The sequence below is a fragment of the Parus major genome, chromosome 2 (assembly GCF_001522545.3).
Source record: "Parus major isolate Abel chromosome 2, Parus_major1.1, whole genome shotgun sequence".
Classification (NCBI taxonomy): Eukaryota; Metazoa; Chordata; class Aves; order Passeriformes; family Paridae; genus Parus; species Parus major.
The window spans coordinates 54,078,098-54,103,852 of NC_031769.1; the positions used below are offsets into that span (position 1 = coordinate 54,078,098).

The 25,755-nt window shown below is 38.9% G+C and overlaps 1 protein-coding gene across 1 annotated transcript in view; it reads right to left on the reverse strand.

Annotated features, from left to right (window-relative positions):
- ITPRID1 (ITPR interacting domain containing 1) overlaps nucleotides 1–19,739 on the reverse strand; it is a 40,060-nt gene extending 20,321 nt beyond the window's left edge. Inside the window, 5 exon segments of the mRNA XM_033519258.1 lie at nucleotides 10,168–10,344; nucleotides 11,443–11,583; nucleotides 15,029–15,048; nucleotides 18,902–19,104; nucleotides 19,678–19,739. Coding sequence (XP_033375149.1) covers nucleotides 10,168–10,344; nucleotides 11,443–11,583; nucleotides 15,029–15,048; nucleotides 18,902–19,104; nucleotides 19,678–19,739 — 603 coding nt within the window.
- Nucleotides 19,740–25,755: the final 6,016 nt, after the last annotated feature.

A 25,755-nucleotide genomic window follows, 5' to 3' on the forward strand; every position in this document is an offset into this window, starting at 1 on the left:
TAGTTCTCTGTGATAAATCATATTTCTACAGTCTGGGAAGTGGGGAGTAGTGAGGAATCCAAGTAGTGAGTCAAGACTTCAAACTGCGGTCATTTTGATAGTAGTCTTTTATCTTCCCTCAGCTAATGAAACAGCGTCAAACTTTGCCAGATCCTCCTTCTACTTTGCCTTGAGAATCAGTATCACTTCTGTCTTATTTCCACTGAGCTTCAGCCAACAGTCTTTAAATCAGATTTGGACCACTGCATTTGAGAATTGTGTGATGTCTTTTCTGCTTCTGATGAAAATGAGAGGTAGAGCTGAATGTCATCATCCTACATTGCAGATCACTTTACATCACAACTGCTTCCAGTAGCACCTGCACAGAGATAATGGATAAAAATAAGTGATCACAGGGAACCTCATAGGTCTCTCTATAACTGAAACCACCTCAAAAAAGGGAGGATCACTTCCAGCAACCTTTACTCATTTGATAAAAACGAGTGAAAGATCCTGTCATGGTTTAGGAATTACATTCCCCAATTTAATATTCCCACTGAAACATCCCAAACCATGTGCTGCTCACTCATTTACACCCAGACCTCTTGCATCTGGATGGAGAGGAGAATTGGAGGTACAGAAAAGTAAAGATCATGTGTTGAGATAAAGAACAATTTACTAGAAACAGCAATGAAATATGAAAACCATCAAGTAATTACAGCAATATTAATAGTAGAGTGTCCTGGATTACTGTATGGGGTGTAACCAAAGTATATATTCTACCACCATCTACATTACCTTCTGATGAACTGTTAAGATAGGTGGGGCCATGTTTCTATATCTTTGAAGAATCTTATCTTAATGACTGAACTGTCCTAACTCTGGGGAAGTAGCAGCACCACCCACTTTGGGGGTAGGGGGTGTGGGCGTCATCTCTGCTAATGGACCATTAGGACTCCCCAGAATGACTCATGGAATTACACCATCCATTGAGAAATACCTTGCCCTGCGGGAGGTACCAGACATTCCTGCCTGTATTTAATCTGGGACTTGGGACACCACGACCACCACTGGACACCCAGAGGACAAGAATTCCCCACCACCACCACTGGATCTCCAGAGAAGAACTAGGCCTTACCACAAGACCACTTTTTTTGAAAGACCACATCCATCACTTCAACGGGACTGCAACCACCATTCAGTTGGACTACTGGACTACTACCACCACTCTGACCAACAGGGTGACTGACTTTTTTGGTTTAAGCCAGTGTTTCTGTACTATTGACTTCATTGTGACTTTCCTGGTAAATTGGAACTCCATCTTGAAATCTCTCACAAGGCATTTGTGTGGAGTTAACTCCTCCTTCTAGTTTACCTTCAGACCAGCCTACAGAGCATACAAAATGGGAAAAAGATTCACATGCAATTGATCACCATGCAGAACTGAGGATCTTGGTGCCAACCAACTTTTCACCTTGCACACCCTAACAACACTGGAAAAAGCCTAGCCCTCTTTGTGCTCTCTGCACATGTCTTGAGGTGGCACCTCAAGGTTTTTAGAACATACAATGAAGTGAACCAATTCCCTCAAAGCAATGTGGTGCCATTAGAAAAAGTATGTATGTTCTAAAAACCTGCCTCAAAGCCTGAGCTGGATGTGGGGTTTGGATTTTGAATTTTGCAGCAAGGTTCAAAAGATCAGATCAGTCAACTGGAACAATTAATATAGAAACATGATGCCTTGAGAGGCTACCTGGAACAGAGGCTAGACAGAGTTAAAGGAATAAAATGGCTATTATAAAGACCTCCAAATGATACACCTTGGGCAGTACAAGAGCCTGGCCAAGGCTACACTCAAAGTGGATGATGGATCACACGTTTTCACACTTTTATAAGTTTTGGTCCATTTCCACATTGGGGTTAATTGTCCAATTACAGCTTCAGGTTATGAAGTCCCATCTTCCCAGTTTGCTCTCTGCAATTTGCTATTGTTTATACTTTTGGGCCTGAAGCTGTAGCAGTGTACTTGGTTCTCAGGCTGGAAAAGGATTGTTTTGTCAAACTAAACTGTGAAGAGAACTTGTTAACACTTTATATGGAGTTCAGAGTTATATACTAATGCAGTACAGAATCTGGAAAATATGAAAGCTAAAACTTAAGGCATCAATATAGAGTTCTGTGACTGCACAATCTCTGATAATCCCATGCTCTGTGGAGGCTATGGGAAGAAAAGGCAGAGAGAGAAATAATAGAAAATAAAGAAAATAATAGAAAAGGCCTTTCAAGGACTTTACAACTTCAAAAGACCAAGATTTCACTTCAGAAATTTTCTTGTGTTAAAGGCTATCACTTGATTTAAACCAATCTCTCCTTTTTTTAAGTATTTGGTTGTCCTGCTGAATACCTAAGATATGTAATGATTTTTTTCCCCCCCTATGATTTAAACAACAGCAGGTTCTATAAGCTTCACTGGGCCATCTGCCTTAAGTATGCAGTGTGTGCATATCCTTTTCCACTAGAATGAATCAACCTGCTGAAGTAGAACCTGAAGTATGACACACATATGCAACAAAATGACATAAATGTGCAATGACTTTTAGGAATGTTCTCACTAAAAATTGTACAAGCTTCTAAAGGCCTTGGGATGCTTCTAGACTCAAGGACTGCAGACAGGGAATCCTTGCACCACTGCTGAGTGGCATAACCTTACAGGAACCATTTCAGAAAGCCAGTAATCTTCCTTTCTTTGCTGCCCATCTAGTTTCTGTACTGGTGAAGGTGACATCACAGCATCCTGAGTTTCCATTTTATATCCATTGCTGGACTTAGGCATATACAAGTGTGTGAGATACATGAAGAATGACCATAATAAAGTGAAGCAGACAAGGTATTACCAAGAGCTGCAAAAGTAAATTGTTTCTCCAGCAGGACTTCTGTGGGGAAAACAGGCAAATCGAGATGTTTTTCAGCGGGGAAAAAATACAGGAAAGTTTGAAGACTCATCCTTTCACAACTTTGCTTTTTTCTCTCTGCTTCTTTCTGGGACCACAGAACTTCCCCTTCAGACTTATTCAGTACATAACATGCATTGAAATGCAGCAACTTCCTCTAAATCCCATTTACAGATCCCTTATGTAAGAAACAGGGAAGAAAAAGAAGGCCTTTACATGCTTCATGTGTATAAAGGGGGGAAAAATACAGGCTGTGGCATCCTAAAACAAGTGGAAGCAACACAAAGCAGCTAAAGAAGGTGTATGTCTCCTTTGTGCCAGGTCACCTGCAGGAGATAAAAGTGCTGCAAAGAGGGATTTATCTATTATGAATATATTATTTATCATGTTTTATGAAGGGAGAATTTATATTTGGAGACTGTTTTTATTAACCAATGACAAATTTTAATGTAAATGTCAGGTGGTATCAATCCAAGAATAGTTGTAAAGGCTCCCAAATTTTGACTGCAAATTTAGCAAGTCTTCCCTTTGTCTGTCTCTTTGCCTTTTCCTTTTCTTTAATATATACTTAACACTAAAAGTCACTGTGTTATACATGAAGAAAAACAGTGTTATGTTGGCACTACAGCAAATATGAAATATGAAACAGCTGTTCACTTCTTAATACTGAAATCAGAGAAAGGCACATGGAAAATCCTGTACTCTTTAAAGCATAACAAATATACTCTTTTTCTTGTATTTTGAAGACATTGCTCCTTCAGTTACAGGGAGAATTCACAATAGATAACAAATAATAAATAGAATTTGCATTCTCGGTACTCAGTCAATTAAAGGAAATACCAATTGAATTCTGTGAGTATTGCAATGGTGCCAACCATCAGAGGAGCTGGTGAGTAGGAAGACTGAAGGCATGATAATTGAAAAAATTGCTACATGATAAGTCACAGGAGCTAACGTGTTAGCTCAGCATGTGGGGAAGCTGGGACATTCCCAGCTGCTGCAAAAAACATATGTATGTGATCCCCAGCACCACTAGTTGGGACAAGATATATCACAAGATACCATGTCACAGTGAGCCAGATGGAGGCGGTTACTTGCCTGATTGATTACCTCTTGGGCTACCAAGGGCTCTTCCAGCAAGCTAATGAGTTTCTCTTGGCACTGGAGTGTGTGGGAGCAATGTGTCCACTTGGGTCAGCACTGTACAGGAATTGCTGCCTTTCTGGTGCATGGCCACCCAGCAGATCGAGAGGCAAGTAAGCAAGGAGTAAGAGGGAGTGAGTGACTACAACACACACACAAATAACACTGACTTCCCATGCCTCCCTGATAGGAGCTGCTGTTAATGAATTTTCAGGCACACACTGAGTTAATGGGGTGAGCAACACTGAAACATCCTTTAGTTATACTCAGTGTTTTACAGAGGGTAATTGAAAAAAGGAAGGAGCAGCAGGGGTGGAAGGGGGAGAACAAGGAGAGCTAGGGTGTAGAGGGGGAGAACAGCTCTATTTTTCAGGTGCTGAATGCAAAATCTCTGCAACAGTTGAGTTTACATGCAAGCCCGCACCTCACCAGGGCAAAGATACAGTGAGTGGAGTCAAGAATTTCTTCCCTGCACATAGCATCTAGCCCCATTCCCTGCCCAGCCAGCTTTCTTAACTGTGAGCTTTAGCGTATAAACAGCCAATAAGTAAGGACAATAACTGTAGCTCCTGCTGAGAGCTGACTCTCCCCGTCATGCATTTGCTGGGTCCTAATACAGGACAGTGAATAAAGCTTCATTACAGAACAATGGAGTTAGCTGCCAGAGCCTACAGATTTGAATAAACAACAAATAAGCAACATCTGCTCCAGCATATGTGTATGCTAAAAAAAAAGTCACAAAATAAAAGAATTTGTAAATGCCAAAAGCAACACTAAACTGCCAGTGCTACTGTAGAGTGAATTTTTAATTGCACATGCATACTGGCAGGCTGTGGGTATTAGTCTCACATATGTGTGGTTGCTGCCAACCTGGGAGTATAGATGAATTTAATTAAATAAGGATTATCCCTTCTCCCCAGTACAATTACTTATTTATAACAATGATAAAATTGCCTAATAAAAAAAATTGTCATATTTTTAAAAACAGAGCTAGTAAACACTCTGCTTTTCCTGTAAGTAATTCAGGGGTGTTTGAAGGTTTGAGTGTCTTTTAAAATTAAGTCTCGGTATTCTGCCAAGAAAGAGGAGGAAAAAGCCTTATCATAAAGTCTACTGCAGTTAAACAGCCAGACTCTACATTATGGAGAAATATAAAGAAGACACACTGCAGTCAGGGAATTGGCTTTCGTGGGGAATGTAGAAAATTAAGCAATTGGACTGAAATTGAGGCCAGGCTACAAAGCCAAGGAATAATACCACTGGGACAAGTACTTCTAAGAGTCTTCTCTAATATGCTTCATCTAGGCAAAGCAGTCTGTTCCCGACTATCTCTATTTCATCTCATGTTGGGCACTTCACACTTTCACTCAGGTAAGCTCTCATTTCAGCAGGGTCATGTCAGGCTCCCACGTCTTCATCATTACTCACTTTCTGAGCGAGTCCACAGCCAAATCAGAGTGGACCCTTATGGTATCAGGCACTGCATGAGACTTGAAAAATAGGCAGGCTGTGCCCTAGGGGATTTGGAAGCCAAATATAAATTCAGGCATGTGCTTGCGGGAGCTGAGATTTTATTTGTGTAGGTTCCTTATGGGCTCTATTTCCCACTTGTTCCTATTTTGAGGACCCCTCTTACGGGTCTGAGACACATCCTGCTGAATTTAATAGGAACTTTCTTAAAAGCTAGGTATTTTTCACTAACAATATTTAATTCACAACTGAAATTTTTTTTACTATTTCCATGATGCACAGCGAGTTGAAGTCACAGAAAGACTTCTTTGAGTATGAAGGGATATTACCATTTAATAGCGGTGAGAAAAAAGACAAAGAATATGAAAAAAAAAAAAACTGTTTAAAAAGCTGGAAATCTCTACTTTAAATTTAGGCAAAACATCAAAGACTCTAAAACAATAGAGAAAAGAGAGAGAAAAATTATGGTGTTTAAAAAATGTCTAAATAGTAATATGGTTCTATAAAGGCATAAATCTTACATAAGTTCAGTTTACTTGTATAATTTTGGTTGATCACTTAACTGGATGACAGTCTTACCTGAATTGAAAAGAAGAAATTACAGTGTTTTCAGTCATGAAATTACCACTAAACATGTGTTTATTCATACGTCTTGAAAGAATGTTCAGGATATACTGTTATTTTTTGCCCTTTATTCTGTGATTACTATACTTATACTACCTGTTAAATCCTTTAATTAAACAGCACAGACATTTTTGACAGATGGACAAAGAATGCAAAAAAGCATTTGTGTGTGTATTGTTACATTTTGAATTTTTTTACCCATTTGGCTATGTCCACATTCTCATTTTTTTAATTTATCAATGAAGGTTTATCCAAATGGTACTTTTCATTTCACCAGTCCAGGGGAATTGCTAATATTTCTGCAGATACTTCTATGAGCAAGACTACTGGTATAGGTTCACATCTTTGTTCATGAGCATCTAGACATTCATTAGAAAACAAAACCAAAGTAACCTCAAGTAACTCATGTGACAAATCTGAATAGCAATGACTTGACATTGAGTCCTGAAGGCTGATGAAACCACATGTTACCAAACTGGACACATACAAAAAGACAAAAGATATGGCAAGAGCAACTGAATGCAACAGGTTATAGGTATGCAATCCTGTATACAGATAAACATCACACCACCAATAACAATAATTTTCCCTCAGGAAAACAGCAAATATGTTTACAGATAATTTGAAAACACAAATAAACACTTCAGAACTCAGTAATTAATTAATTATTCTATCACCTTTTCTGAGGTCTAGCATTAATCAAGAAAACCCCACACATTTTGATGAAAACATTGGCCTCGCTGAAGTCAGTAGGACTTCAACAGGCTCATGAGTTCACTCCTGAAAACACAGCTGCCACTCTAGTCAGTGGCACCTGTGAATGCCCAGCACCTGTGGGTATCTGAAGTTTTTTTTAGATACTATTGTGGGTTTGGTTTTCTGGTAAATTTTCTTCCATTTCTTACCTGAAAAAGAGGTCTCTGCAAAGAAAGGGCAGTTGAAGCTGGAGCAGGGTGGTGGGGAATGAATGAATGAATGAATGGCAATTAAAATACAAAAGAACAGTCCAATGACCTTTTGTTCTACTAAAATCTTCCAGGGAGAGAGGTCATTGGATGGACACTGGCTTGGAGGGGAGACAGTTGTGGTCCTAATTATACCAAAGAGGAAATTGCTTGACAGGCAGAAAAAGGCTGTTACTGGGCTTTACTAGCTCTTTGTTGTTGTTGCTTGCCTGTCTTGTTTTTCATCTATCTATCTGTCTGTCTGTCTATCTATCTATCTATCTATCTATCTATCTATCTATCTATCTATCTATCTACCTACCTATCTCTGTATACATGCATGTGTGTGTATATATGTATTCTAGTAAAAAATTAGTAAAGAACTCCTTTTCTCCTGTCTTTGCCTCACAGGCCCATGATTTCAAAATTATAGCAATTTGGAGGGAGGGGATCATATTTTGTATTCCAGGATCATCTTTTCTATTCCCACCTTCCTTGGCAGACACCTGTCTTTCAAACTAGTACAGATATCTGTGTAGGAACTTGGGTTGCTGTATTATTTGTGCACACTTCACAAAAGTAAAATGATGTAGCCTACCTTTGTCCCTTGCTAGTTACTCTCTCTTTCATATTAAATTTATATCACATTTTAAAAAAAACCCCTAAGATCTACCATCCTTCTCTAAACACTAAATAGGAAGGGTCAACAGAAAGTAATGACTTTCCTGCTTTGGAGACTGAACAGCCATTTCCCCAATACCACCATCCCTGACAGCAAATGCTGCTCAGGATCTGAACTCAGATTACCCCAAATGATAACAGTGTAACATCTGGTCCAACAGCATTGCCTTTGATCCTTTTATAGGCTCCTCAAATAATTTATAATAACTACTATGTCAGCTCATGGGGTAGAGGCAGTGCTGCCACCAGAGAATTTGGTTGAATGGTCCTGTTTAAGTTGAGTACAGAATAGCTGTAGAGCTACTAGGTTCAGCCTCCTATACTTATCTCATAAGGATCTAAGAGTTGGTGTATAAAGATAATCTGAGTCTGACAAATAATTCACTAAGCAGAAGCACAGCTTTAGTGTTGCTTGGAAGAGCAGAGAAGCCTGCTTAAAGCATTAGCCTGGGACCTTACACACTCAAAGCTGTGCATGTGAGATATACCCTTTTCATGTGCACTCCTTGAGTCTCCTTGGCAAGCTAAGAATATTTTACAGCCCTATGATTTTGCAAGTCATATCATCTAGACTATCATGTCTAGAATGATGCATTTAAATGCCAGAGATGATGGGAGCAGAGAGGAAAAATGTATTGTTTGGCTAAATGTTAAAAGCAGCTACATGTGAAGAGTTCTAAAAATAAAAATAGCCAAATTATTTCTTAACACTCAGCTGAAGAGGTGTCAGGAGCATTTCCACATAGACTTTTATCCTCAAAATCTGAATCTGAAAAGAGAGAAGGAAGAATTCTTAGTGATGGGAATGATTTTTAATGTTGGGGAAGTTAGGAGCAAAAGCAAAAATCAAACTAAAGAAAAAATTATGGATGTTTCAAAACATAACATCTTTCAGATGGTTCTCTTTTTGCACTCTTCTCTTTCTCAGAACATTTCCAAGCCTTGGTCAAAGTAATCAATTCATATAATACACTAATAATCTTGTTTGAACAACCTCAGAGAAATGTCTCTAAGAAAAGGATATTGCTTAGCAGAAGAAATCTGAGAAAATATTTTTGACAAAGAGTATATGTAAGGTCAGAATTTTTTTTACTCTGGACCCATTTGACTTTTTCATATCAATGAGTATATCATGTCATGGTGCTGCATAAACTCCTTCAGAAGAAGAAATTTCAGAGAGGAGGGCATCAATTAGATACAAGTAACACATTAACATTGATGTTGGGTGTATTCTCCATGCAATCTGTTGCTTAAGGGGTCTCTAATTCTTCTTTCCAAAGGCTAGAATAAGAGAGAAGGATCACTCTGTATGTGCCTGGGTTCTGCTCCCCACACATCTGCTAGTGGCCATTGCCAGACTAAAAATTTAGGTGGCCTTATGGTTTCAAACAGTATATGGTCTTAATTTAATGATGAGGTAGAGAATACTCAGAAGTTAAACAGTATAAACCCTATCTAGCTTGAGAATACAGCATTTACCAAATTGTCTTAGACATCAAACTGGAGAGTTTGTGATCACCACTGTTTACTGCTCTGCCAATGCCCTCACTTTTTGTGAACTTCTAGTATGGAGCTGTAAGTTCAGCATGCTAAATGCTTTAGAGAAACACAGAGGTTGCTCCAGGACTATAAATTTGCAGTGCTGCAGATCTGTAAAAGACACTCTTATTTCCCACCGAGGCTGATAATTAGGTCTGTCCTCCAACTCTTGAATCAGCTCTACTGAGAGAAAATCTACACCAATCTAATCACAGAAAAATACACTTTCAAAAGGGCTTGAAAAGATAAATATATATATTTTCCTTGAGAAGAATGCTGCTTCCTCAGCCTAAACTTTCCCAATGCTTTATTTGGGTTATAGTATGCTCAGTTTACAGAGTGATCGATTATTTCAATCAGTGCTATAAAGTAAGGCTAATTTTGCCATGCAACCTTCTGAAAAAGCACACTAGGAAATGAGTTTGGGGGAAAAAAGAAAGATAAGAAAAAAGGATCAACCCTGGTTAATGACTGGATCTATAAAAATATTCTTTACCATATGTATAAGTGTCCCTGAAACTTCTTTCTATAAAAAATCCCAACACCTAGCACTGCATAAAAACATATTGGCATCTTACACTATCATACTGGTTGAATGAATCCTATCTCAGTAACTTCAGCGGTAACTTCTTTGACAATATCCTAACACAGAGACACTTTGAAATTATCAAACTTGCAATGAGTAGTGTGAATTCTACTAATTTTCCCCATAATGCTGCTGTATAGTATTTGTTGAAAATATTTACTCTAGCTTCCATCCTGAAAAAGGGAATTCAAACTTTCACCGTAAATGGAAGGGAGATAAAATACAAAATCCATGTTACCTCTTAGATTTCAAATTAATTTGGCAGCTTGCAGGTTAGGTCAGCCACTTTTTTGAGCATGTGGGCCACAAGAAATGGCGACTCTTTTCTTGGCCTGTTTATATCAGGCACCTTGCATGCAGGAGAACAGTGGGACTGTTCTGAAGCTAGGTGAAATGAAGCCCACTCTTTGATGGGCCCTAGGATATGCTAAGGCACATTTGTTTCCAGGAATGTGTTGATTTGTCAGACAGACAAATTTAATACATGGGAAATGTGTGCCTGGACTGTTCCCCCCCGTCAGCAACATCTGTACAAGAACAAGGTTGCTTTTTCCTGGAGAATATGGGCAAATTGGCTTGTGAGCTCTGTTTCAGTAGCTGTTGCAGGTTTGGTTTTTCTGGTGAATTTTCTCCCATTTGTTGTTACCTGAAAAGGAGGACATTGCAAGGAAGGGGCAGTTGATGCCCAGGAGGGAATGAATGGTGAACAATTAAGATACAGAAAACTTGCCTCAGTGCCTTGGCATACTGTTGGATTCTGGGGGAGGGGGGGAAGTGGGGTGGTTTTGGCAGTTTCTTAGCTGGGGTTGGCCATCAGTATTTCACCCTTTGGGAGCAGAGACAGTTGTGTGGTTTTTCCTTTGATTTGGACCTCTCCTGCACAGGGATTTTTAACACTGCCATGGAGCTCTGTCCGCTGCCGGCTTGTATGCCTATTGCTTGCAAGAGAAAAAGAGAGTCCCAGCTGCTCCACTGACAGACTTTGCCAGCTGCCAGCTCCAAGAGACACCAGCACAGTCTGTGTGGGGGCTTGGGGGAATCGACTCTTCTTCCTTCTCCCTCATCTGAGCTGTCTTCACCACCAGGGAGGTCCTGTGCTTGCATCAGAGCGCCCCCTGAGGCTGCAAGGGTGGTACTACAGCCTCGCTGCCTCAGCGTGAGCCAGCAGTGCCCCCTCTGGGTTGTTGTTGCAGCTGCGCCAAAGAGGAAATGGCTTAATGGGCAGGAAAAAGCTGTTGTCGGGTTTTCTTTAGCTTCTTGCTGTTGCAATTGTTGTTTGTTTTGTCTTGTTACATATATAGTCTAAGAAAGAGTTGTTACTCTTTTTCCCATATTTTTTGCCTGGAAGCTCCATAATTTCGAAATGATAATAATTCCGGGGCAGGAGGGGGTGTCATCTTTCCATTCCAGGAAGAAGGTTCCCACCTTTCTTAGCAGACATCTGTCTTTTAAACCAGGACAATGGCATTGGTTGCTGAGAAGCCCTTTACAGGAGCTGACATTGTTTTCCACTTCAGTTGATCGCAGGTCTGAGCTTTGCAGTGTCCAGTAGAGTAGTGTCACCCCTGCCAATGTCCTGCGCTTTGATCTGCTGGGTATTGACATGGGTCAGCAAAGATGGGAGGGCACTGATTACATGGTCAAATACTTCTAGCTGTCAAAAAATCTTCATAAGTTGGGCAGAATGGAAGGCAACATGGTTATTAAAACTCATAATTTTGAATAATCAGGTACAATGATTATTCAAACTTGTCATTACCAAGACACATACTAATTACTTCATTCAAAAATAGCTACATTTTTCCATTTGCTTGCAAAGGATCAGTTCAGATTACATAGAGACATCAGCGTATAGTTCTTTATATTAGAAAATCATGCAATGTTTAATTCAGTGGGTCAAGTGCAGCTAAATATTGCTCTCTGTGAAAAAAGATTACAGAACCCAACCTGAAATTCTCTAGCTGTTTTGGCCAGACTTGGATGCCATATTTCAGGACATAGTAAAAATCATGTGAAGAAAGTTATTTAAGTCTGACCTCAAAAATTTATAGCTGCCAGCTGTCCAGGATAGCTGTAAAATGTATATAGTCATTAACTGATGAAAATTCACAATAAAAGCTATGTTCTCATTTTCATAGGAGTACAAAGCAAAACAATTATTCCCCAGAAACTCATAGCTGATGTTGCATAGAAGTTCCCAATATTTTTTCATTGTGCTAACCTCCTGTTATTTCCAGGGCATTTTTTCCACGATATAATACATATAGTTGAGCCAATAATGTTTTATCTAAGGTATCTTGGAGAGCTCCATCACTACAGTACTAGGAAGCTATTTATACAGTACAACACAACACATTTGCTTGCATGTTGTGTCAGTACCTATCCCCTGAGGCAACAAATATGTCACCAGAGCTTCTACTTCCTTGAAAGATTCATTGAGGACAGTAGATGGCAAAATGCTAACTTTCTTGGCTGTTGTTTCACTCAGAGAGCGGCCACGTTTTCTCTATGCAGTTGGCATGCAGGCTGTTGGTAAAGCTGCTTCACTGACGATTAGTCAATGAGGGGATATTTAACATGGATGTGGGTTGGTCCATTGAGGTCAAACACCGTGACATGTGATTCCTGGTAGTTTCTATTTTTCAAGAATACTTCTTTCTGTCTTTTCCCCTGCCTACATTTTAACACTGGAAGAAAACTTGGTCACTTTTTAAAAAAAGGTTTCAATTGATGCTGTTTAGCAGAGTTATCTGATCGATCTGATCTGATCAACACTACATGTTACATAGTATTCTATACTTTCCATTTGTGTTAGGGTCTCAGAGAAAATAATTTTTTGATTTGTACATCCATTGTATTACTGCATGCTCTCCATATAAACCATATTTTATTCTCAGTATTTCATCTGTATCCCACTACATCACAACATAAACATGCCAAGTGCTAATCTCCTTTGACTGACTGTGGCACAGCAGTCCAGTCATTCTTTGATTTGAACCAGAACAGAACTGGCTGTGATTTGAATTTTTTTTACCCACTGCTTAAATTTTATAAATTAATTCAAAGATCTTGAGACACCTAAAGAGCAAAATGAACAAGATAAATTATAAATAAATGACATAAAAATAAACACCTCATTCATGTGCAGTGTAATAAATACTCAGGTCATTAAGAAATTATGTCAGGATAGCCTTGTTTCATGGACTATTTCTCTCCTTTAATTTCTAGGTATGTTCCAAGTATTGTGTCTCAAATGAGCAAGAGGCTAAAAAGGTCACTTTAATCCTTGCAAAAGAGTCTAAAATGGTAATGCAGATAACATATTAAATGACATAAATATGGATTCATTTTCACTAGAAACTTCAGCCAAAAAAGCAAATTATCATGCTGTAAATAGGATCAATCAATCTTCAATAGCATCTGTATCTTTTATAGGGTTTCTAATGACTTTATGAACAACCATTTTATAATTTAAGAGGAGAAACTTACAGTTTTGTTCCTCCTTCCCTAGATCTGGGATTACATAGTCTTATGTAATTATCTGTGTGAAAGATTTGGAAAGTCTTCAGTAGACCCAAAATTTCCAGAGCCAAGAAAAAATTTTCAAACTAAGTTTTTTTTTTTCATAGCAAATGGCAGAATTTAAAAAAAAAAAATAAATCTATCTTTTCAATGAGAAAATCAAGACATCTGAAGTTGTTCAGGGTTTTCTCAGGGGAAGTAAAAATGACATTTCAGCATTGTCTACTTTGACACATATTAAAATATATTGGTTTTTCTAGATTGTTTCAACTCAAGTCTTGGCAATACTGCCTTTGCTTGAATCAAAGCTGTGCTTCAGAGACTGCATTTATCAATTTACATTTCCTTCCTCTTTTAGGAGTGGATGACACATATTTCCTCTGTTCTAACTAACCTGTGGTAGTCACAGGACAGCAATGTGTCATGGGGAAAGATACCTAATATACTCAGCTCACAGAGAGTAGTGAGACTTGAACTGTTCCAGTGAGGGGCGTGCAGCAGCCAAGACACACAGAAATGAGCATGAAAAATACACAGAAAGAAGACACAAAACCCGAAGTAAATTTAGATGTGGCATTACAGAAAGGTGGTACTGAAATATGGTGGCTTAGGGTTTTTTTATTATTAAGCATCAGATTATAACATTTCAATGTTTCTGCACTAAGATGTTCACAAACTTGAAGTTTTCAAAGAACTTGGGGATCAATATATCCAGAAATAAAATCACTTTTCACTTAAAATTTCTGACAGTTAAGTAACTATTTCTTTGGTTAGGAAGTTGATATTCTCATATTTAATGAGGTCAGTAAAATTTTCATCAAATAATAGGGATAGCAGTTCCTTTGGATCTGGCTGAGAAATTAAAAGGGTGACAGATGTTTCTGAAAGTACACTTTTCTTTTTTTTTTTTAACTAAATCTCTTAAAAACTCTGACAATGATGAGGAAACAGCAGTGAGTGAGGGTAAAATTAATAACTCTATAGAAATCCATTATTATTTAAAAAATCCAACCAGCAGTGAAGGAGACCTAGAAAATTATATTCCTGGAAGAGCCTGACAAAAACAGAAAAGGACTGCAATAGGAAATGAATGAAATATGAAAATGGAGAGGTATCACTTTACTGTGGAAGTCCTTAGTCTCTAACCTCCCTCTCCCTTTTTCCTCCAGGTTTCTTGTCTTCCATGTTTTACCTATAATCTTTCTCCTTATCTCTTCCATTTTCAGAGTAACACATATCATACTAAATCAACTTTCTCTGCTGACTCAGAGAATATAAGTAAACTGACAATGAGAAAACCTCTCAAGTATTCACTAACTCATATTATGCAATTTCTTCCATTTCTTCTTAGAAGCAAATGAGAGAGATTCAGAATGCTTTAACATTGAAATGGCTCAGTGATAGTAAAGCAAACAGGGTAACAATAACTGAATTCATCCAACACCACCATCTCTGGAATCAGTGTTTCAATAGTCTTTAATCTCCAGAAGTGGCACATGGTCTACCTTATTCTGGTATTTATTCTGGCATTCTCCGACAGTAAGGACTCTGCAATTCCCTTGTTCATGGAAAGGTAAATGCTGTAGAACATCTCTAGACCTGAACCTTTCTGATGGGTTGATGCTGGCCAAATGCTGGTGTACTCACAAAAATAGTTTACTCATTTTCCTCTGCTATAGTTAAGCAGAGGAGGGGGAAAGAAAATTCATGGGGTGAGATAAATATTAAGAGAAAAACACTGTAAGGGCAAAACAGGCTTAAAACTTTAAAAGGTATAAAGAAAAAATTATTATCAGAATTAAAATAGGATAATGAGAACTAAAAATAAATCATTAGAATGCTTTCCCCACCCCCCACCCCAGCCTTCTTTCCTCCACGGTACAGGGAGACAAAACATGGGATTTTTATCCAGTTTGTCACTTCTAAAATCTTTCTTCAGTTCACTTAGGGAGAATAATCGCTTTTGCTATGCCATGGTGCCCTTCCTATGGCAAACAGTTTCCTGTGAACTTTTCCATCCTGGTTTTAATTGTCACAGCTAACAGTCCACCTGGAAACTGCATGCAATTGGAGTCCCTCCCACAGCTTACAGTCTTCCCACAATTGCTTTTCGTGAGCCATCTAGCTTATGGGGTGCAGTTTTTAAGGATGAGCTGTTCTAGAGTATAAAAGCAAGGGTCCTCTTTCTCTATTTCTCAAAGCAGGGCTTCTCTCTCTCTCTCTCTCTGTGCAAGCCTCTCACCAGATCACAGCTTTTCAGCATCCACACCCTCCAGCACGAGTGCTTTTTTCTCATGGGCTGTGGGTGAATGCTGCATCCCCCCATGCACTTCATGAATTACAGGGGAACAGTTTGTTGTATTATAGCCCTCACCATGGCTTGCAGAAGAATCTCAGCTCTGACTCTCAAAACTCCTCCTCCTCTCCCTCCCTCCATTGCAGTGACCTTAGTGTTACCATGTTGTTCTCCTCACGTGTCCTCACCTTTCCATTTTTCCTGACTCAGGAGAGAATTGGTGCTCATAGGTTCATTTGTTCCCAAGTTCTATCAGTAGGAGTTCTATCAGTTCTATCAGTTTTTACAGAGCTCTGCAGAGCTGAAAGGTCAACCTTCTCCAGGCCCTGCAATCGGGGAATCTCTTTCTGTTCTTCTCTCTCCAAGGTCACTTGGTCTCTGCCAGCACCGCACAAACCGCGCCAGCGGCCAGCTCCTATGCCATGCTGACACAGCCACGGTCGCGCGGTGCTGCCTCGGCTGCATGGCTGCTTGCGGAGCTGGGATGGCCCCTGGCATCATGGAGCTGCGCCGGGATGAGGCCCAGCAGCCTCTCCAGAAAGGGGGTCCAGCTGGCCCCCCACCTCTTTTTAGAGATCAGGAAGCAAGAGAGCTTACCATGGTTTTTCATTCTTAAAGATGTTATAATAGAGGTGTTTGCAGCTTTCTTTTAATTGGCTTCTAATTCTCAGAGCTAGCCAGTGATTGGTTTTGCCAGGCACAGAGAAAGCTCCTAGCAGCTCCTCACAGAGAATCACTTCCATGGCTGACTTTTTCCCTCTTCACCACAAATCAATTAATGCAAAAGCAGCACAGCCTTCTACTTAATTTTCAGAAAACATTATTTTTCTGGAGACCTTAAAAATTCTTCTCATTGCCATTACAGGGACTATAGAAGACTATACAAAATATTTGTAGTTGTACAATTCTGTACACTGAGAATGACTACAGGGCGAATCATTAAATTACACCTTGGTTACTGACTGTCTACCACACTGTGCAAACTCCTTCTGTCAGTCTTTTTGTCTGCTCTCATTCCCTTCTACTTCTCTATCTTCTAGGTCTCCATCCACCATATGAGGATCATAGAATGCCTTGGGTTGGAAGAAACCTGAAGGACTAGCTAATTCCAACTCTCCAGCCCTGGGCAGGGACATCTTTCAGTGCAGCACAGCTCAGAGCTCCATCTGATCTGGCCTGGAAGACTTCCAGGGATGGGGCATCCACAATTTTCCAAGGCGACTTGTTTGAGTGCCTCACCAATGCCATAGTAAAGGGTTTCTTCCTAACATCTAATCTAAAGCTATTCTCTTTTAGTTTGTAGACATTCTCCCTTATCCTATCACTAAATGCTCTTTTAAAAAAGAGCCTTCTTGTCACTGTGTTCAGGTACTGAAGGGAAGGCAGCAATTAGGTCATTTTGAAGCCTCTTCTTCAGCCTGAACAATCCAAATGCTCTTAGCTTTTCATCATAGCATTTGCTATTATCTTCCTAAAAGCTCCATCCCTCTGATCATCTTGGTAGCTCTCCTTTGGACACACTCTAACTTGGGGATCCCAGAGCTTGATGCAGCACTCCAGACGGGATCTCACTAGAGCAAAGCAGAGGGGCAGAATCGCTTCCCACACCCTGCTGGCCATGCTTGATTTGATGCAGCCAAAGACACATTTGGCTCTGTGGGATGCAAGCACACATTCTTGGGTCCTGTCCAGCCTCTCATCCATCAACACCCCCAATTCTTCCTTGGCAGGGCTGCTCTCAATCTGTTCATCCGCCAGCCTGACCCAGAGGCAGCATCTTGCACTTGGTTTTATTCAACTCTACAAGATTCCCATAGGACCACTTTTCGAGCTTGTCCAGGTTCCCCTGGATGACATCCTGTTCTTCAACTGCACCACCCAGCTTGGTGTCATCTGCAAATTTACTGAAGGTGCACTGGATTCCATAATCCATTTGGACTCCGAGCCATTGACTACTACCCTCTGGATGCATCTATCCAACAAATTTAAGAGTCTCATCAAATACATCTCCATCCCAATAGCTCAGATCCCTCTCTTCCTCTCTCTAAAGAGAGAAATAAAGTGAGAGCTGAGAAACCTCTTTGATATGTCAATTTGCTGTAAATATTGAAATGTGTGCATAGGCCTTGCTATAAAAGGAGAGGGGCTGGGGGGGAGCAGGGAGGAACACATTTTTCACAATACTTTGACATTTCACTTTCAATTCTCAATCCATCCTTCTTGCTTGGTGCATTTCTGTACAACAATACATGAGCTGTGTGAGAGATCCTGCTTCACTGAACATCTTCAGTAAACAGAAGATTTCAAGAGCCATCTGGCTATCCTGTGCCTTAACTTGTGGGAATATGATGTCAAAAAGGGACTTTTCAGATGGATGATATACCAGAGGATTAACAATACTATTTTAATGCAGAAATATCTTAACGATGAAGACCTTGTATTCATTTCTCAACAGCAAAATACACAAAACAAGAACTAAATGCATCTAAATTAATAAAAATCAAGACTGTGTGCTTTAAATGCTGCAATTTTGAAAAAGGAATTTGTTGTATTTAAAATATGATCATAATCTACCCTTAGCACATATTTGAGCCACAAAACTGTTAGGTTCCAGTTAGGGTCTAATGCACAAGCTCTGGCACCTCTAGTCATGGAAAGTTAATATCTTGTTATCTGCCCTGTGAGAGGAATCTGCCAAGGGTAAAAGGGAACATAGGTCCAAGTCTGGCCTGGCTGAGTTCCATATCTTCTCTACTGACTTACATCACCAGTGATGGTTGGTACATATTATATACATAATATACTGCTGGTGAAGTGGCTGAGTCAATGGACACGTTTAATTCTGCAGCCTCTGCAACACCAAGGCCTATCTCTGGTTGTGGCAATAGGGGGAGGTCTTACAGAGGACATGCAGTTTTGTTTTAAAATGCCATAAGCTGGTAACTTCAGCACATAAATCAGAGTCCATAGCTGAGTAGAGCTAAACAGTAGTTCAGTCCTATCAGGAAGTATCATTGCCACGAAGGGCTGCATGAGGTTCCTCAATGTCTCATAATAGATGTCTTTTTCATTAATATCCTTTCATAAGCCTCTTCTTCTCTACTCTCTCAGTTCCCACACTATTTATGGCTAAAACTTTTCCTTTTGCCAAAATAATTCTCCTTACCATATAGGTTTGACCTCTCAGTGTCCATCTGCTTCTTCTGAGTTTCCAAAAAGGCTTGGACGTCAAATCCTTTTGCTACAGAAACACCACTGAGGAACCGAGGAGGGATTTTTGTGCGGACATCAGGTTCTTCTGTACCAAACCCCAGATTAAGCAGAATCTCCACTGGATCCTTTTCCCAGAGCACTAGCCATTCAGTGATGCTGTGGTGGAAACATCAAGATTATTTAAATCACTGTCTTGGTGACATTTTTATCTTGCAGTAGCTATCATATGGTCTTGTTTTTAATAATTATCTTCCCTTCTTTTCCCCTCTTGTGGGGAATACTGCTGAAGTGGAAGTAGTCACTTTGCATTTTGTGTCGTGTTGCTAAAAGATTAATATATCTCCCATAATCTCTCCCCATAATAGTCTAGATATCTTGGCAAGTAGAGCATTAATAAAAGGTGTAGGTTCACAGTTCTGGAGGCTCCCTTTGCTCTAGACACAGCACAGACAAGGCATGCTGCAGCTGCCATAAGGTCTCACAGCCTCTTACCTTCCAGAGGATCCAAAACCCACTGTAGCTTCAGGTAGGTTTTGATTTTTTAAAAATTCACTTGAGATCAGATAACTATTACTGAGAAGATTATTTTGATCTTGTTCAAATAAACCAGTACATGCTTTTTACAAATGAGGACCTTGACTGCTTATTTAAAATTGTACTCACATTTGTTGATCTCTTGACAGACTAATAACTTGTATTCCTTGCTGGTAGTATGTAGATATAACTAACCTTTGGGGTGGGCCAGTGAGCGTGAGCGCATGGGAAAAGCTGAGATTCTTGCAGCTTGACATAACTGGAAAACTCTAGCAGGGACCTGGTTGGTAAAAAAGCAACCATGAAATGTATTTACTTACATACTTCTCAGGGATGTCATTATTATTTTTTCCTAGAGTAAACATTTTCATTTTGCCTTGGTTTATTATGATACATAATAGCAATGTCTTAGAAGAGGAGTTGATATGAGTGAGGCAATACACTTATTTTCAAGAACAGTATGTTACAGTAGGTGTGAGAATGTAGGTGTAAGGTACCAGTTAATTATAAAGGTGGCAGAGTGGCTCACTTTTGACAGATGGTGAATCTTTGGGGAACCTTTATGGAGTATGGTTTCTCTAGCCACCTACTTCAAAAGATATAATTGCTCATAACAAAGTTTTGGAGACAAGGCACAATGAGTTGCAGAAGCAGGAGTGGCAGCTGAGAATGATTCTGTTCTTCACTTTATTGTGTCTATATTTGCTAATCTGTAGAGAAATAACTGTTTTTCAGAGCCCTCACACCATAAAAGGAATATCCCACACCATGGTAGTCTCTGTCAACAGGTTTTAACATGCCCAAAATAAACTATCAAGATCAATAGAAAATGTTTATATAGAGTGGAAGCATTGCATTGATAATTTTTTGACTACTGCAAGTTATCCATCAGCTCACATATTAAACAGGCCTAGAGGGATATGCAGATTTTTTAACTAACACTGTTGATGTAAGTTTGGGAGAAGGAAACTGCAAAGAAGAACTAAAAATAATTTATTTTTCTTACATTTTCTCCTCAAAACAGAAATCTGTCAAACTAAAGAAAAGACCAAAATACTGATTTAATGAAATAAGGAAAAATTTTAGTGTGAGTGACAAAGTTGCCAAACAATATCACTGTGGGAAGCACAAAGTATAGTTTAGTCATAGAATAATGCAATACATGTCAATAAGAAAGGGAAAATAAGTACTTTTACATTTTATGAATCAATAGCAGTACATTCTAAGCTCTTGTATTTAAAAGTAGGCACTATGAATTGGGTTCTGCTGTGTGCTGCAGAACCATTGAAGATATATATAGAGAGAGAGAGTAAATTTGATTAAAATAAATTTCAATCCCTGTTTTTTTAATAAAAAAGCCACAATTGTAATATATTACTTTATATTCTCATTCCAATATGTAACTTTATATTCTCTTTCCAACATATACAGGTATGATTTTTTGGTACATAATAGTTTTTCAAGTATATTCAAAATTTTGTGAATATTTGTGAATATTGATTTCTCTGGGCTTAGCATCATACATTAAATATGTTTGAGGGTAGTGACAGATGATGAACACTTGCAAGAGTTTCTGCAGGAGGAAATATATGTCCAAGAGCTTATGACACTGTTTAGTGGACTCCCAGTGTGCTACACCTGTGAGCTGTAAGGTATATATTTGATTATTTCTTAAGGATGAGATAAGAATAAATTAGATGAAAATATACAGTGCCTGTAGTTGTAACTTCCTCTTCTAACACTGAAATAACACACTTGCTGATCTTCTGAAAGCTAGGGTAACATTTGCCTAAGAACAGCAGAAGATACTTGAATTCCATAAGATAAATGCTAGGGGCTTTTTGATCTATAAAAATAAATAGAGAAGAAAAACTTTTAAAGTTTTCTCTTCTACTTAACAGAATTGTCTCAGTAAAGAAGGAAAAAAAATCCTTTCAAAGGATTATTTTTCTGCTCATAAATTCTAACATGAGTTTCTTCTGGTTTATTCAGTAAAAGGATATCCATCCAAATTGAGAACATAAATGTTGCTGACATCCTGTAATTTGTGTAGTAACATAAAACAGACTTTCTAGCAGCAAACTGAGTGTATTTTGAATTAGAATCTACTGTCAGTTGTATACTATTTCCTACTCATGTGCCAACGGAAGTTGTAAATTCGGTATAAAATCCTTTGAAATGTAAAAAATAAGATTAGAAAATGAGAATTAATACAATTTTTCCCCTAGCAGCACATACGTACTCCTCTCTGTAAGAGAACATTATACCACAAACTGGCTGCTGGTGTGATTTCCTCAGTATCTCACATTGCCAGGATTCAGTGAACACAAATGCTGCAAAATAAAAACCTAGGACCATGAAACACTGGCTAGGGTGTTAAGGACTTGATGATGACTTTAATGATGTTGTGTTTATAGGAGATATAGGCAGTAGTAGGCCACCAAAAGATCAAATGGGCAGAGCATGATAGGTTATTGCAAGTTGGGTAAGAAGCAGTAGCTGGTGTGGCTGTACTCAAAAATCAGGCAAACACAGGCTTTGACACCTTAACTAGCTTTTGTTGTAGGCCAAAGTAAGTTGAATTGCCCTATATTTCTGGGTGCAAGAGCATGCCAATGCACTTCTACAGAGACTAAACCATCCAATCTGCTAAATGGCAATAAATTGCTCCGGACCCCATGTCCACCTCATGACTTGGACAAAGTTTGCATGTCTGTTAACAGGTAATTTCACTCATGGTTAGTCTCCAGCATTTTTTCTACTGAGAAGACTCCCATGACAGGTTTCTCATTAGAGGGGTTGACATTTATTGGAGTTTGTTTTCTCCATATTCAAGACATCATAGAAATAGTTATGGGGAGAGCATGGTATTTATGTTTCCTGATTTGCGTCAGTATTTTGGTCCCAACACTAGAAATACTGAATCTCATTACCAAACTGGAAGATACTAAGGGAAGTAATGCCCTTTAGAAATCTGTCAGAAAAACCTAATCAACATAAACAAATAAAAAATGCCTTTAAAACCACCTGTGGTACTAAGTGTGACTCTTCACTGAACATCTAAGTATACCTTTTCTAACCAAAATGTGGCCTCATATACTTGGAAGATAGGACATTTTAGCCTTTGTAATGTCTTTAACAAGAGACAAATTTAAATCACAAATTGTTTAATTGCATCTTCTGCTTGTGAAACCAATAAACAGAAACTGTAGATATGGAAAGACTGATAAATAATATTTTGGGCTTCCAAAATATTTTTCTGTGGATGTGAAGAACTGTGAGGTGACTTGTGCTTCTAGCTCCTTTCTTATTAAAAAAAAAAAATTCTCTGAATTCCCTGTGTTCAACATATCAGGAAAGTAGGTAAGAACAAGTGAGAAGTTTTGCATTTAGGTCAAGCAGAGTTACAGTCATCTAATAATCTAATACCATAATTTCCAGAGTAGATTGCAAACCCATCCTAGAAACCTCTAGTCCTTCAGCAGAAGAAAATTAAATCATGCCAGTGAAAAAGGTGAGCCTGGAACTTTTCAGCTGAAGGGCTCTTGAGAGAAAAAAATATACACCTTATCCATGGTACCATAATCTCCCAATAGTTCCCCCCAGCCCAGGCTGAGATCTGTGCTGCTTGATATTTTATTGTTAAGCAGTCCATATTAGAAAAGATTAATAATGTTCTGATGTTCTGTCTTACCTTCCTGCTCTTGGCCTCGCAGCTTATTCCCCCTTATTGGTAGACTTTAAGATAAAAACTCCTGAAGAAAGACAAAGAAAATAATAATTAAAAAACCCGCTAAAATTCCCCTGAAAAGAACATCTGCTCTGTCCTAAGGAGAGACAAGGTCAGGGAAGCAGTCCAATGGGCAGGCACAACACAGGTCATTCAGGACATGGATGAGGATGTTTTGTGGGAAAACAGTGCCATAGGCTCATGTTTCCTGTATCTATCACCTACTTTCCCCTCAATATACATTGACTTCTGTTAAGTGTTGAGATTCAAATCTTGAGTTTATGCTTAAGACAAAACCCATGAAATTTTAGCATCCTGCATGAGTAAAGTCTGTCATTTCTGAACTTAAATGTTACTAAGAACCTAATTTAATCAGCTTATCTGGGCCAGGAGTGAGTAGAATGGAAGCAAAAGCCTTTTCAGTGCATCACTTAAGAGGAAGCTGTATGAGAGCTCTCAACTGTTCCATGTTTGCATAGTGGCATGGCTATTAGTAGTGACACTTGCAATAATAGCTAGCTCTCCTTTCTATGAATGTGCTGACTTGGTCTTACTCTAATATTGAAAAATGTTGTTATGACTGTAATATAAGACTACTGCTATTTTGTTTTTTTGCTTCTCATCTCACTTCCAAATATCATGCCTAAGTCTCCATATGTTCCTTTTCTTTTACACTTTAAAAGCAGTGAATGTATGAAGTCATACTGAAGAATTCATGGGAAATATTAGCCTTACAGGCTTTGTTTTTATCCCAAAGTTGGACAAAAGTTTTTTTAAAAATCTCAGTTTTGGTGATCAAAATTCAATTAATTTTAAGTAAGTTTAAGGTTAAACTGCAGTTCTCTATAGTGGTACTTTGCCTATGGGGTTGTAGGTACAGTATGTGTAACCACAATTTGAGCTGTAAATCATTCTTGTACAGTGTGCTACATCTACTGTGGGGCACACAGCCTTGTGAAATTCCCATGACAAAGAAGATTATTTGATCAGAAAGAGATCGAGACACATGATAGGAAATTCTATCTTCAAAGAATAGCCTGGAAATTAATGGAGCAGCGAGACACATTTCTCATGAGGGACTGTGTCATAAGCAAGACAGGTTGTTTCAGAAGAAACAGTTGTGAAAAAAAGCTTTTTGATGTAGTTCAACAAAATAAAAAGCTCAATCTTTGGTTCAAATCAGCCAAAGTAGAACATTTCCTGAATTTTCAGGGGTCACAATTTTCCTACCAGAATCTTCAATACTGAAGAGACTTTATTTCTTACTGGAGAAAAAAAGAGAAATTATTGTATAATGAAGCAACACAAACTTACAGAACACAAGAATGCAACCAGTGATGGCTATTTTCTTCTATGTAGTCCTCTAAAGATAAAAGTAGAGCTCTCTGGAAGACCATTGCCAAATCATCTTATAACAACCACCCTTCTCTTCATTTTTGGTGAATCTTGGAATGGATAGGAAATACTGTGAGAAGTGTCTAGTAATTTCCTTTAGTGGTCTGAGGGGTTTTTATAACTAAATTTAAAAGAAAAATGAAATTGCAAACCATTCCGTTCCGTTATCATGTGCAGCCATAAATATTCTGTAAGTATCTAGCAGTCCTGATAAGAATCGAAAACAATCTTTTCTTATTCTGCATGAATGCATCCCAATACACAGTTCCAGCATAGCTTGAATTGTGGAGACTGTCCACTCTTGTGCAGAGGGAGGATTATTGCCTTTTTACCAAGCACAAAGGAAACCTCCAGCAGAGCCAGAAATGTATCCCAGCTCTCCTACCTTTCTGTTCAGTTTTTTAAAGATAAACAAACATGGCTCACAGACAGTTAAGTCGTTGCTGAAAAATATCAGAGGCAGTTTCTTTCTCTGCAGGTTCAACCAAAGCCACTCAGTTTAAGGAGCTGCCTTGCTTTCCATTACAGAGGAGGGAGGGAAGGGCTGATCTACAACATGGCTGAGTTAGACATAAGATAAAGTGGGAGGTGGTTTCATTGCATTATTACTCCTGGATTCAATGCTGCAACTCTCATTAGCACAGTGAAAAGATACAGAGAGATTGCAACAATCACAAGTCTTCACATTCAAGTCTTTAGAGACCTAATTCTGACATGTGGAATAGTAATTTACAAAGATAATCTATTTTTATTTTTATTTTATTTTTTGTTAACCTACAGAGCAACAGAGTTGTTTTAAGACTGTCAATGTCTGCCTAGCTGTAACTAAGGGCCACACGACAAAGGCTGGGCAATGCAGGCTCCCAGTTACCTTTCCAAAAGCTGGAAGCAAGAAGGTTTTCCCCAGGGTTTGTTCATTTTCAAATGTGATTTCACAGAGGTGTGTTCAGCTTTCTTAAGTGGTTTAACAGGGTGTCAATATTCAGACTTAGCCAGCTAACTGGTTCTGTTGGGTCTGGAGGAAGCTGTTAGCAGTCCTCACAGAGGATCACTTAGGTAGCTGATGGGTTTCTCCTTAGCTAAAAACCAAGCTGTGTTAAACCACAACAAATAGGAATTACAAACAAAGGCAAAGATTCCACCAGGAC